The sequence below is a fragment of the Blennius ocellaris genome (assembly GCF_963422515.1).
Source record: "Blennius ocellaris genome assembly, chromosome: 9".
Taxonomy (NCBI): domain Eukaryota; kingdom Metazoa; phylum Chordata; class Actinopteri; order Blenniiformes; family Blenniidae; genus Blennius; species Blennius ocellaris.
In genome coordinates this window covers 11,305,705-11,319,086 of record NC_137658.1, presented here as the reverse complement: position 1 = coordinate 11,319,086, position 13,382 = coordinate 11,305,705, and the positions used below count along the sequence as shown (strand labels likewise).

At 42.2% G+C, this 13,382-nt stretch overlaps 2 protein-coding genes across 2 annotated transcripts; one reads left to right on the top strand and one right to left on the bottom strand.

Moving 5' to 3' along the window:
• Positions 1-564: 564 nt before the first annotated feature.
• LOC308134446 (palmitoyltransferase ZDHHC15B-like) lies at positions 565-5,773 on the top strand (the record flags this gene model as incomplete). Its single annotated transcript, XM_080502184.1, has 11 exons — positions 565-682; positions 1,026-1,052; positions 1,148-1,242; positions 1,359-1,479; positions 1,778-1,847; positions 2,152-2,184; positions 2,272-2,392; positions 2,587-2,719; positions 2,892-3,018; positions 3,172-3,290; positions 4,168-5,773. The coding sequence occupies 11 exons, from the start codon at positions 565-567 to the stop codon at positions 4,209-4,211; spliced, it is 1,008 nt and encodes a 335-aa protein (XP_080358310.1). The 3' UTR covers positions 4,212-5,773.
• Positions 5,774-5,959: 186 nt separating this feature from the next.
• On the bottom strand, positions 5,960-13,374 carry uprt (uracil phosphoribosyltransferase (FUR1) homolog). Its single transcript, XM_080502185.1, has 7 exons — positions 12,792-13,374; positions 11,633-11,675; positions 11,472-11,541; positions 11,204-11,266; positions 9,811-9,972; positions 8,527-8,625; positions 5,960-7,059 (listed from the first exon to the last, which is right to left on the bottom strand). Exons 1-7 carry the CDS (start codon positions 13,043-13,045, stop codon positions 6,953-6,955), a joined length of 798 nt encoding a protein of 265 aa, XP_080358311.1. The 5' UTR covers positions 13,046-13,374; the 3' UTR covers positions 5,960-6,952.
• Between the last annotated feature and the right edge of the window lie 8 nt (positions 13,375-13,382).

The following is a 13,382-nucleotide window of genomic DNA, read 5'->3' as shown; positions in this document are numbered from 1 at the left end:
CTAATAAGATAAAATATAGAACTGATCACTTTTGCGCTAAAACACTTTTCTATTTTCTCTGTAAAAGCACATAGGAATGACTGTGCTGTATTTACAAATGTTTTTTTAATAAAAAAATAAAAAATAAAAATTAAATCATGAATAAATAAAAATCTTGAAATCTTGTTTTGACAACACAGTTGGGTTCTTCAATTAATGCTCTTTAACTGTGATATACAATAATATTTCTGTTATCCTTACGAAACTGTCCATACTTTCACAGAACCGAACAATTACTACGTGAATTGACTATAATCTCAATAGAAAACTAATGTTATGTTTAAGGTATCTAATCGTTTTTATCCCTTTATGATCGGCTTATGCCAATTTCACCACGTCTGTTATGTTTAAGGTATCGCTGTCCCTTAACTTATCTTATTCTATTTGCGTAATTAACACGTTTTAATCGGAATATGAACTTTACCGACGCTTCAGTGCAGTGAATCGCTCCCCGATGTGACGGATGGCTAAATAGCAGCCAGGCATTGCAGTGGAGCGCCGATGCAGCCGCAGGCTCGATGGGTCATGGCTCTCTCCAGAGGTTTGAGATGCTGTCAGAGGGTTTTCTCCTGGATTCCCGTCCTTATCATCACCGCCGTGGTGCTCTGGTCCTACTATGCCTACGTGTTTGAGCTGTGTCACTGTGAGTATGCGGGGTCTGTGCTCGTTTTGTTGTGATTTCTCGTGTTGTTGGTTTTTTTTTGCCGCAGATTACCGCCGCACAGCAGTGTGGACTCAAATAATGTTAGCGAACAATACGGAAGCGGCTTAGGGTGTGAGCCTTGATCACAATGACATTAGTTTCCCTTATCACCTCGGAAATATTAATTTTTATTTGTCACGTCCGCGACTCTTGTTTTATATCAGAAAGTAGTGTGTTGTTTACAGCTGACTACAAACGAGCTAGTCGTGTTAGCTTTTCCCTCCACTGATTTGTCTGTGTTTTGTTTACGATCACCGACAATGTCATGTTCCTGTTTCAACAGTTACAATCAAGAATACGTTGGAGAAAGGTGAGCTGGCATGTCATGTCTTTGCTGAAGCTGATTTGCTCTGCAATAAGCTGATGCTCTCTATTGAGTTGTGGCTGTGTGTTTTTTGCTTGCAGTGGTCTATCTGCTGGTGTTTCACGTTTGTTTTGTGATGTTCTCCTGGACATACTGGAAGTCCATCTTCACCCCTCCTGCCTCGCCATGCAAAAAGGTACAATGTATATATATATATGACATTTTCACCTGGATATATGGTTCTGTATTGTCAGTGATATTTTGACAAATCAGATGAAAGTGGTGATTATTCATTAATTTGTGTCTGTTTAGTTTCAATTGTCCTACTCGGACAAGCAAAGATACGAGATGGAAGAGAGGCCAGATGCTCAGAAACAAATCCTGGTTGAGATTGCTAAGAAGCTCCCCATCTTCACTCGTGCTCAGTCTGGAGGTGAGTTCCGTCAGACAGTCTCATGTATCTGCCGTATATATCAGAACCGCTGGTCCAAAGCAGCCGGGCACATTAGCCGCGCTACGCGATCGGTGTGCGTGGCGAAGGCGAGTAGGTTGGGTAGGTAGGGCAATTAGTTCTGCGGGCTCCCCTGAGCATCCCCATCCAGAGTGCTCAGCCACTGTATCTCTTTCATTAGTGCTGATTGCTCAGACGAAAGCCTCGGCTGCAGGAAGTGTGCGAAGGGTAAGCGCAGCTCAAATGTCATTCATCCAAGTGGTCATCCTCTCGTCCCCAGCTATCAGGTTCTGCGACCGCTGCCAGGTGCTGAAGCCCGACCGCTGTCACCACTGCTCGGTTTGTGAAACGTAAGACACTGTTTCCTCCCCAATTCATTGAGCGAGAGAGCTTAACCAAGGCAGAGAGATACTTGTTGTCCTCGCACTGTTGTGATAATTAGACATCGTTGCTCCGTTGGCATACTGTGACCAGCAAAGGATATCTGAGTGACCAATCAGTGCAATGGCTCAGTTGACGGAACAAGAATATAGCCGTCAGAATACACTTGAAAGAAATTAAAATTTGTAGACATTTTAGTCATGCGTGAGATATCATATGCGTAAACAATGTATTTTACTCTTGTCACGAAAAACTTGTTTCTTCTTTTTTCAGGTGTGTTTTGAAGATGGACCATCACTGTCCCTGGTAGGAACTCAAACAGCCCGTAAATCATTGATGGCGGAAGTTTGTGTGGTTTGTCTGGTTCTTACACCATCTTTACCCCCGTTTCAGGGTGAACAACTGTGTTGGTTTTTCCAACTACAAGTTTTTCCTCCTTTTCCTGTCCTACTCCATGCTATACTGCGTCTTCATTGCCGCAACAGTCTTTCAGTATTTCCTGAAGTTCTGGGTGGTGAGTTGTGTTTCTTTGTCACTCATGCGTAACATCTGATAATGTAATTATGCATTTGGCTTGAAGTAGTTTATTTGTTGGCACTATTGTGTTTCTGGAGTCCCTAAGAGCTGAGCCTCGTGTCACAGTTTGTGGCTTTCTAAAGCCCCTCATCTACTCGGGTTTCTACTTCTCTCTCTCTCTCTCTCTCTCAGGGGGTTTTGCCAAATGGGCCCGCAAAGTTCCACGTCCTCTTCCTCATGTTTGTGGCGCTCATGTTCTTCGTCAGTCTCATGTTCCTGTTTGGCTACCATTGTTGGTTGGTCGCCAAAAACAGATCCACTTTAGGTGAGGATTTAAATATTTATTGAAAAGAGAAAAAAAAAAAAAAAAGAAGTGTGTTATGAAATGGCTCTTCCTTATTTTAATAAAGGTGAAAATATTGCCTTTGCGCATACTATCCTGAGAATTGAAACTGGAACGTGTGCTTCTCACCTACATGTCCTGTTCTTGTTTCCAGAGGCCTTCTCGGCTCCAGTCTTCGTCAACGGGCCAGAGAGAAATGGCTTCAACGTAGGTGTACGCAGAAACCTGGAGCAGGTATTTGGAGAGGACAGGAGACTGTGGTTTATTCCTGTCTTTACAAGGTGGGTTCCACCAAATTGTTCACATATACGCCTTTTCAAAACCCCTCCTAAACCCTGTAAACGCCACAGAGGCTCAGATGAACAGTGAAATGAGGTCATTGTTTTGACCTTTAACTCGCTTCCCTATCCTTTTTGTACCTTCACACGTGACAGCCAAGGGAATGGCCACTACTTCCCTGTGAAGAATCGCAGCTCCGAGTCTCGCAATCCGTTATTGTCTAATGAAGACATGTGGGCAGAGTCTGACGACGGGTCAGAAGAAGGAAGCTTGGGTGAGTTTTCCTCTCGTCTCTTGTGACATTTATGCGCGAACAGACTCTGGTATCGGCGACACAAATGCCTCTCAATGTCTTTTACGTAACATATAAGGCAGATGAATCAAAACATTTGTAATCAGCTGATTACAAATGCCGGGAGGGCTTAAGCTCACCAAGTAGTGTTTTCATACCACATTTAGATGAAATACGTCAGGAGGGGAGTTTAGTGGAAGCAGAAATGCTGATGATTTCCTTTCAGAGATTTTGGCACTTTGGGTTAACAAAAAAAAAGAAAAAGAAATTCTATAATGTGTCATTCTTAAAAGTCAAACTTTTTTTAAATTTACCTTTGTGCTGCTAGTGGCAAGGCTGTTAAATAAATCCAGGTAAACGTTGACGTCAACATAGGTTCCCTGCATTTGTGAACGAATTAAAAACAAAGTTTGATTTCAAATGTTCAAGATCAGTTGTGATTCTTATAGTGAACTGAAACACTCTAGTTGTTGCCTGTTGCTTTCACTACTTCTATGACAAACTCCCCTTTTACAATGCAGCACGGCATATCAGTGCTTTGCTCTGGTCATCTTATACCAAGAAAAGAAAACAAGAAACTACAGTGCTTTTGTTAACTTTTTCTTCATGGCCCAGGCCTCCACGACCCAGTAATTACACCAGACCGCACATGAGCTGATTATTTATTCAGATTATTTGTTCAGATCTGTAAACAGCAGTCTCCAACACGCTGCTGCATTTCTATTCCAAACACAATATTCTGCTACCACCTGGTGGTCGTAAGAGAAGCACTGCGAGCGCCCAGCTTCAAAACAACCGCTAAAAAAAAAAAAAATCACAATGAATTTGCATGCTGAAATGTTCTTGTCTTTCTTTCCAGTTGAGGATGCCGACCCCTCAGTTACCATAGAGATGGAGGAATAATTTACACTGGTGCAGAAGATGTAAACTGATATCCCACACCAAAACACACACACACACACACACACACACGCACACGCGCACACGCGCGCAAGGCAAAATGCATTCCAAATCACGTGAATGTTGGGACACACTGAAGGGGGCCAAACAAGTGGATTGAAATCAGCATTTGGATTGTCATTGCCAATTTTAACCTGGAGTTTTACACGATTATGTAGAAAAAGAAAAAGAAGTTACTGGATGACCAGCAGCGGCGCCACGTCTCCTCTCATAGATGGACAAGCAGCATCAGTTTTATATAAGAAAATAATAGAAATGTCAAGGATGACCTCACGCACACATCAAGCGCAACACTTTTTCATGTATTTGCTTCTGGTTGTTGGTCAGGCTGAAGGCTTTGACCTCAGTGGGATTATCAACGTCACTGCTTGGGAATTGTCCAACACTGTTGGTTCGTTTCAGAGTTGGGTTGAGTTTACAGCGTGACCCGTACAGGGTCGTATCTTCGCCCCATCTGACGCCACAAAGGCTTCTGAGATCCCTTGTGTAGCGATTTTCCGGTTTCTACCGGATATTATCATAAGAATCGACTTTTATTTATTTACTGGAGAACAGAAGCTTACAAGAGTACCTGACTTAACCTGCGCCTTATTCATATTTAGAGCCCCTTTTGGGAGTTGGTTTCTCCTCCGAATGTATCCTCCTCTTCGTCATCCCGCTCGTCCGTACACCGTGCCAACATTTGAGGCACTTATTTATGGAGGAACCGAACCTGCTTTTAATTATTCATCATCCATGTTGCAGACAGAATGCCATTCATCCAACGTGTGATAAAAATCAGACTACAGGTGCATTTCGAAGACTCTGTGAATACCGAAGTATTTAAAGAGGCTATTTTTGTTATGTTATTACACCTTAATAAGGCATGAAATTCCAAAATGCAGTGTTCCAAAAATATTTCATAGGATGAATAGTTTTTTTTTATACTTTTTGACTGGAGGTCATACTTACTGTAAAACCATTTGCTTTATATCCTATGCATATGGAAATAACTAAAAACATAATTAGCTTTTCAATGGTGTCGATCGTTTTTTTGTTTTTGAGATGCACATGTAGTATAATTTGCTCACAAGAGATAAATATATTTAAACATGACTATTATGGCAGTCTATTTTTTTTTCTTCCGATACTCATATCCTCATTAGTTTATCATGACTTTCTTTATTTTTTAAAAGGGTGTAACTGAATGGAAATGCTTTTATTGAATTGTCCTGGTTGTTTTCTATGTTATCAGCGGCCCTTGGCGAATGTGTGGATGCAGGGCGTTTTCCATTTTTGTTCCTTTTTAAATATTCAGATAACTGTACATAAATATTAAAGGGCTGATTCTCGTCCACTGGTTGGCAGAGGACGGTCCACTCCTGCAATATGTTTAAATTTCTTTTGTACCTGTGTTGATGTCTTTTTAAAACCAATGAAACAGATTGTCCAGGTGGAGAATTTGTTTTTGGACTTGTGTGTTTAGCCAAGTGTACTTTAGGAGTCAGAGTACACTCAATTATCAGTGTGAGGATAATTTTGGGCCTTTCATTAAACCTCTAAGCTGTTTGATCTCGACACTTTAATTTGCTTCATCAGATTTTCTTTTTTTTGTGTGTGTTTTTCTTTCTATGTTGGGGGAACCAAATCGAACGGTGCTGATGTCTGAGATTAATTCTGTACGTTGTGTCGTCAGTCATGATTTCGGGTTTGAAAGTGTGTAAAACGTTAGGAAAGATGTGGATGTTGTCTCGTCTATCGTTCTAAAATGTTCAGCGTTTTTCTTGTATATTGAGTTCAGTCATTCATAACCTGCTGCAGGCAGTGTCTGTATATTTTGCTCCTTCGGGTGACACTTTAAACCAGCGATTCTCAAAGTTCGGTAAGGACGAGTCCTTCCCAGCTTAAAGCACATTACAGCCCCCCCCCCAACTCTCATGCTGCAAGTATTGTCTCACACCATGAAGTACTTTGAAGGCGAATACCGACTTTTATTTTTCCACAGGTTGTTGATATCCACAGACGACTATATACCAATCTTGCACTAAAGGCTTTCATAATCTTCATATTTAGTCTGCAAAGCAATATAAACGTGCATAAATTCCTTCTACTCTTGAGTCTTTGAACGGTATTCACCAGATTCTTGCTCTGCGGAGCCTTGAGAGGGAGGCTCGCCTCACACTTTGAGAACCGCTGCTTTAAAACTGTTGAAACGGTGTGCTTTTGAATTCAGATTGTGGGTATTTATAACATTGTAAGTCAACAAACAAAAAGTTGGCTGGTGGGAGTTAAATACTACTAGAAAGGTCTCTTCTGAACTGTCTTTGCAGTATGTGATTGTGGTGCTTCCCTTCTACGCCACCTGAGAGCTACCAAAAAAACCCAATACAGTTTCATTTCATCTTCTGTCTGTAAACAAATATAAATTCTTTATTGATCCATCAGTTGTTGTAACATGCAAAATAAAACAATCCCAGCTGAGCTCTTGACATGTTTCCGTTTTGTTTTCGGCTTATAACACCAGTATACACGGCAAAAGAAAAGAAAACATAATAAATAGAATTGATCAGATTAATGAATCCGCTGAGGAGCTTTGAGGAAAAGCAGTATTTGGCACAACAAGGAGGACATGAGGTACAAGATGGAGAATACAACAAATATAACCAAAACAGTTTACAGATCATGTTCCTCAGGTTGTCCGGAGTTCAATCGGTGCCAAAGTACCTCTGTCCAAAATGTGTTGGAGCTACAGGGTGAACTTCTGTGGTCAAGATGGTGATATCAGGGAACTCCTGGATTATAGATTTGGCTCCTGGAAGAAACACACATAATCAGTCATATATTTAAAAACTGCTCTAATAATGTATTACAGCCCCCCCCCCCCCCCCCCCCCCCCCTTTGTTTGTTTCCCTTGCGCAGAGCGCCTGACTTTGTGGTATTTATAGGTTATTACGCTCTCCTGTTAACATGGAGCCGGGCTATAAAAGGCCCTCTGAACTAAAACAAGTGTGAATCTACTGTTCGGCAAAGTCTCTGAAAAATGTTTTCTCTGAAATGTGCAAACGCAGAGAAAGCAATGGATCTCAAATACCGAGTCCTGGACTCCAGGTTAGGAACCGGCCGTCTGTTGCCTTACCGTGGCTGTGGTAGAAATGAGGAAAAGGAGCTTGAGCCGTTAGAGAAACTACCAGTCAAAATATGCTTTCCTTTCCGAGGTAGGTTAGTGTGAAATGTCGGCTCATGACTGGATGACAGGAAAGTGAAAAGCAGCCTCGGGCTTTAGAAACAAGCTGTGAACACAGCGCTGACATATTGTTACCTTTCAAGTTGATGCAGCAATCGGTGGCTTATTTACATACACATTCACCCGGTTTGAGTTTGGATTTTTTTTTTTTAGTCTCTTCCAGCCCCTGAGGGAGATCTTTTCAAGCTCCGCTATTTTCACCAGCTGGTTGGTGGTTGCCACTTCATCTTTGTGTTATTAGGCGCCGAGCGCGGAGTGTACAGCAACTCTTGCTTGCTGTTCTGTTGTGAACTGTGGTCTGCTATGACTATAGTAGGATGAGAGAGTGACAAACAAAATGCGAATATCTAAACATTGATGTGAACCTCACTCTAAAGGTCTGTCAGCTCAGATTCATATCAAATTATCATTATCGGCTGAACTCTCGTCTCCAAAGTTATTGCAATGCTCTGCTTGGTTTCACTATTGATAATAGCTTCATTAAATATAGAAATACTGGGGGCAAACAGTGAGCTGATTATGCAGACTTTAGATTATCATTGAGGCGACACTGCGGGAACCTCGAGGAATGAGCAAAGGTGACGCACTGTATACACAAGGGACCGCGAAATGCATAGGAGACTCTTGTTACACGCTATGGCGGCATAACAGATTCGCCAAAAGGAAGGTCAAGAGTGCTTAAATCAATAATAATCCATGAACGTTACGTTTAATGCCACACGGACTGGCATTTTAACAGGGAGAAAATGTCCTTAACCAACCTGAGGTTAGATAAGGCAGTATAGAAGATTCACGGTTGAATGGGTGTTTCTGGTTTACCCATTAACTCCCAGCATTTCATCTAAACCCCGGGAAGGTGACTCCTCTTGGGAGAGTCATTTCCTCCAAGACCACTCAGACATTTGATGCTGCTGCTGCTGCTGCTGTTGTTGTTTGCGGCCGTCCTTCGCGAAGACAAGACGGGTGGAGAGGGCACTGGGCGAGGATCAAGTGTGCGAACAAGAGTGAACTGCTGAGACGGCTGCGGCGCTTTACCGTGAGGAGTGGAGAAGAGGCTGAGGAGGATAATGTGTCTGGGCTGGACTCCGTGCTCGATCAGCACCCGCACCGCCTCGATCACGGTGTTCCCTGTACCTGCAGACACAGGGAACGTCAGGTTCACTCTGTGCTCCCGCTCCGTCAACGCGTCTCCTTTTATTAATACGCAAGCAGGGTTCATTTAACACTCACAATGATTTAGGTGCATAAATCGAAGAGATTAGATTTGTTGTGCTTTTTACGTAAATATGTCAACGAGCACTCATGTGACCGTGAATATCTGGAAACCAAGTAGTGAAGTAACCAGATGAATCAGATCTGATGTGTTTCTTTCACAGTACTACAGATTGACGCAACATTTCCTGTTATATATTAAAAAAAAATCTGGTCCTCTCTTGTTGAGTACAGAAACCCATACTGTTTTAGCATTCGCTGTGTTTTTTTTATTTCATTTAACATTTGTCATACCCTTGCATTGTCACATTTCACTTGCCAAATTTCTTTCTTTCTTTTTTTTTTTTTTAAAACACAAACACCTGCAACAACAAATCATATAAAGCGGTGTATATGCACGGAGACATGGGAGTATCGGGGAGAAATGAGTGTGTTAATTGAGTTCTCATAATTGGGCGACTACTGTTATTCGATACAGGATATTTCATTAAGCGGTTATCAATTCAAATTCCAGAGTTTGGATAGTAATAGGATTTCTAGTAGGCATGGAAATGGGCTCGCCAATACATTATAGCATGTCACAGAGGTCCCGGGGTTGTGTGCTGATGAATCCGCCCATAGTCTCGGCACATGGCAGGCTTTCATTTGTCGCCCTGTTGGCACGCATCAGTGAAACCATACGTTCCATCAACCTGACAGGATAAAAATACACCTTCAGGCGGTTTGGCCACCATCATATTTAATTTTCAAAAACAGTACAGGCAAACGCTGCCTTGTGACATTGGAAAGCCGGGGCTATTAAGATACTATTTTTGTTGGCCCTCATTATGCTATTCAGCAGCCTGGTGGCTATCTCCTAGACACTGTATAATTTCCCCCATGAGAGCTATAATTATCAGAGCTGTGTGAATGGGCCTGTATGATGTGAAAATGTGCAGAGTCTGTGGTGAAGGTCAACTTCAGGGAGATTTCGCCAAATGAATGAAATGCATAAAACTGCTTCTGCATTTGCACAAAATTGGACGTCTCTTGACATTTGCATGCTACTGAAGACGGTACACTGCAGTCATCAGGCAGATAAACCGGGCTCAGCCGTCCGCCACTTACTTAGGATGGGGTACATGAGGAGCACTTTTCTTCTGTACACATCGGGGGGGAACTTGGCGTAATAGACCTTGGCTTTCTGCGTCTCCTCGTCGCTCTGGATGAGGATCTTGCCGATGCGGATGGAGCGGCAGCAATCACGGAGACCCTGCTCCATGGCCTCTCCTGAGGGAAGACGAACACAACGCAACTGTGACTGAGAGGCTTTCTGGAGGGAGGGGGAGCTTTAAGCCCGTTCTTTGTTTTTCTATCAACAGCCATGACCAACAGTCCTGCTTCTTGCACTTATGATTTACAATCTCCCCTTCTGAAGAAGGACAAACCAGTGCACCATGGCCGACTAAAGACAAAACAAAACAAACAAAAAAACATGGATGATGTTCTTCTAAATTGTATATTTCAATAAGAAAACCTAATGTGTAGAATTAAGTTGAAATAATATCTTTATTTAACTATTAATGAAGTAAGTGACAATATTTCATAACTGCCACAAATGTTCATGTCCAATTCTAGCAGCGAACTGTATGTTGTGAGTCAAATAAAAGTTCCTCTGCTGCAAATACCATATTATAATGTGGGAAAGAACCTAACAGTGTATAGGCAATTATTTATACAAATCAAGTGAGTAATTGTCCCAGAGTTTAACAGCTTTTATTGTATTTAAATCATATACAAGAGTGTTTCAGTCTCAAAGATCAGCCAAAAAAAGTCTAAAAATGTGCTTGAACACGACTCTAAAGATGTCCAAGCGCTTCAATAAGTGATCAATAATAAAACTAATAGAAAAGTGCATATATGCAGATTCCAGTGAAGAGCCAGGATAAAAAAAACAGGTGTATTAAATGTACATTTAAAATGAGGGAAAAAGACACTTCTGAGAGTCATTAAAAAAGAAATTCTGGATCAGTTTACAAACGATCTGCTCGTATGTTGCCAGTTAAACGTTATAATACCACTTCTAAAAGTTTGGATCCTACACCTGCCAGCATCAACATTTTTCTTTTTATCACTCTGTAACACCGTCAACAAGTCTTCCATAAAACTACGATATGAATCAATTCATTGAGGAAGAATGAGGAATAATCGAGTGTTTGCTGCTGAATGCAACCTCTTCACCATTCTTGGTGAAATGTACAAAAATGTGTCGCTCTGAAACGCTCCTCAAGCTGAATTCTCTTGTCTAATTTACTGTTCAAACGATCAATTGGTTTTAGATTCACCAAGGGAAAGGAACAATATAGGATCCAGGTCAGATGACAGGTCGACCTGATGAATATGTTCGGAACAGAGCGTGCAGCTTGGGAACACAGTTCACATATGCAGAGAAGACTTATTACACAGCCGTACAACAGACAGACTCCAATTTGGAAGGTGCGTTACAGCAGGTTGAACTTACCACTCCTCATAATGCTGACGCCACAGTTGCCTCTTTCAAACTTGACACCTTCATACTTGTACCCTGAGGGGAAAAAAAATGAAGTAGGAACAGTGACAAATGGAGCCGTTCTGAATGTGCCCACTCAGGAATATAATATGCTCGAGCTATAAGGAGAACTGGCAGCCCGATGTTCGCAAAGCTCTTTTTAAATTGTTCATGCTTCGGAGCGCAGGCCGTTTCTAACCCCGTTCTTTAATCCGAACGTATCGCAGAGAGAACTCCTCACCTGTTGGTGTGGTCACAGTGCACTCCGAGTACGGGAGCTGATTCAAGCCCTCTTCAACTACTAGTCTGATCTGTTAGACAAAAAAAACAACAACCCAATGGTGTTGTATTACATAACTAAGCATGCACACCAAGTACGCAACAAATATGTCCTGGGCTTACCAGCCGGTCCGCGCAAAACACAAAATCTCCTCTGCTGGTTGTCCTGAAATCATCAAGATAACCTTGATTAGATGAATCCAGGTTAATGGTTAATATTCAACAAGAAAAAAAAAAAAAAAATTCTGTGAAAATGTTCCTCATTCTGTGGAACAGATTGGGCCGCAATGTGTAACAAGATGCAACTCCTCTCACCCTCTCATCACAAGACTGGAACACACACAAGCGTACGTATTTTTCTCTCTCTCACAGTCCAACTACATATTTGTGATTCGAAATTGCTCAAAGGTGTGAGCGTGTGGCAGCGTATCTCTTTGTCCTGCGATGAAGTACCCTGTTACCTGGGACTGGCTCAAGCAACCTCCAAAGCCCTGAAAGATGGGTTGATCTTTCTCTTCAGTCTGGTTGAAATGAGAAATCTATATTTTTCTTAGCTCAACAACTATGTTATTATATTGATATTTTTTTTAGTGAAGCCAGATGTTTTCTGAAGATGGGACATATTTTGAATTTCAGAAGTGAAATTAAAATCCTGAATAGTGTTTTAATCAAGTTTGATTATACATGTTATGCTGATAAAAACATTACGTTACTATGCATTTGATTTGTGCTAAAATTGAAAGACTAATTGAACAAATGAGTATTTCTTAACATTTAAAAGAAGAAAAAACAGCAATAATGATTATCAGAATGTAGAAAAGAAGTTGATCCTTGTACTAATTCCAGCTTCAGATGTGTATATTTACGATTCATTTCCTACAAAAGTTTACAAAAAAAAAACCCTACATCGTCTGGTTGAGATCAATACAAAACTGGTTGATCAAAAAAGGTGTTGACAGCAAGCTTCCATCTTAATTCGAGTTGAGTATCAGATAGCAATCATGATTACTGTCAGTTTATGTTTAGGGGATCAGATCATCTGCGTCTTGGTTTGAGGATTTAGATACAATCTCATCTTTATGAGGTGCTTTTTTTTCCCCTGCTTGGATTATTCTGATTTGTATCAAAGACCTCTAGTTGGCATATTTACATGTATTTGCACACATTTACAACAAAGAGCAATGCCTTAACACGTGTGAAACATAACCAAAACAGAGCCACTTGATGCGCGAGCCCAGCTCCTGGGATCTGCTGAGGCCTGCATGTGTGTGTCGGGGCTCACTTGTCTCTGATGATGGTCTGCAGCTCCCGGATCTGGTCGTTGAGAGGCAGCAGCTTGAGCTGGGGTCCCAGGTTGTCCTGGCTGGCCGGCTGAGGTGGGGTTCCGGTGGGGTCGGGGGCGGTCAGAACTGCGGGCTCGCTGTTGGTGCTGCTGCTGCTGCTGCTATTGTTGTTGTTGTTGGCGAAGCGCACCTGCTTCATGGGATACTCCTGTCCACTGTTGATGCTGTTCAGCTGCTGGTTGTGGCATGGCATCCTGACGGCCCGGTTCAGCGAGGTCTCAGATCTGGAAACGAGCCCGTTTGGCGACCCACTTTTAACGTGCTCACTTAACGGCGCCCGCCGACGAGAGGACACAACGTGCTACCCCTTTAGCCTTCAACCCTGGGTTTTTTTTTTTTTTTTAGTTTTCTTTTCTTTTTCACGATTCACGCAGCGACCACGCAAACACCGCCCATGAGGGTCTGCTCCCGCAGACACGCACAGACCGAACCGCGTCGTGTTAAAGTCACTTTCCCGGCCGTCGAGTCACTGTAAAACGTGGCGGCAGCTCTCTCCCTGCTAGCTCTGACACTGACAGCGCCGCCGTGGA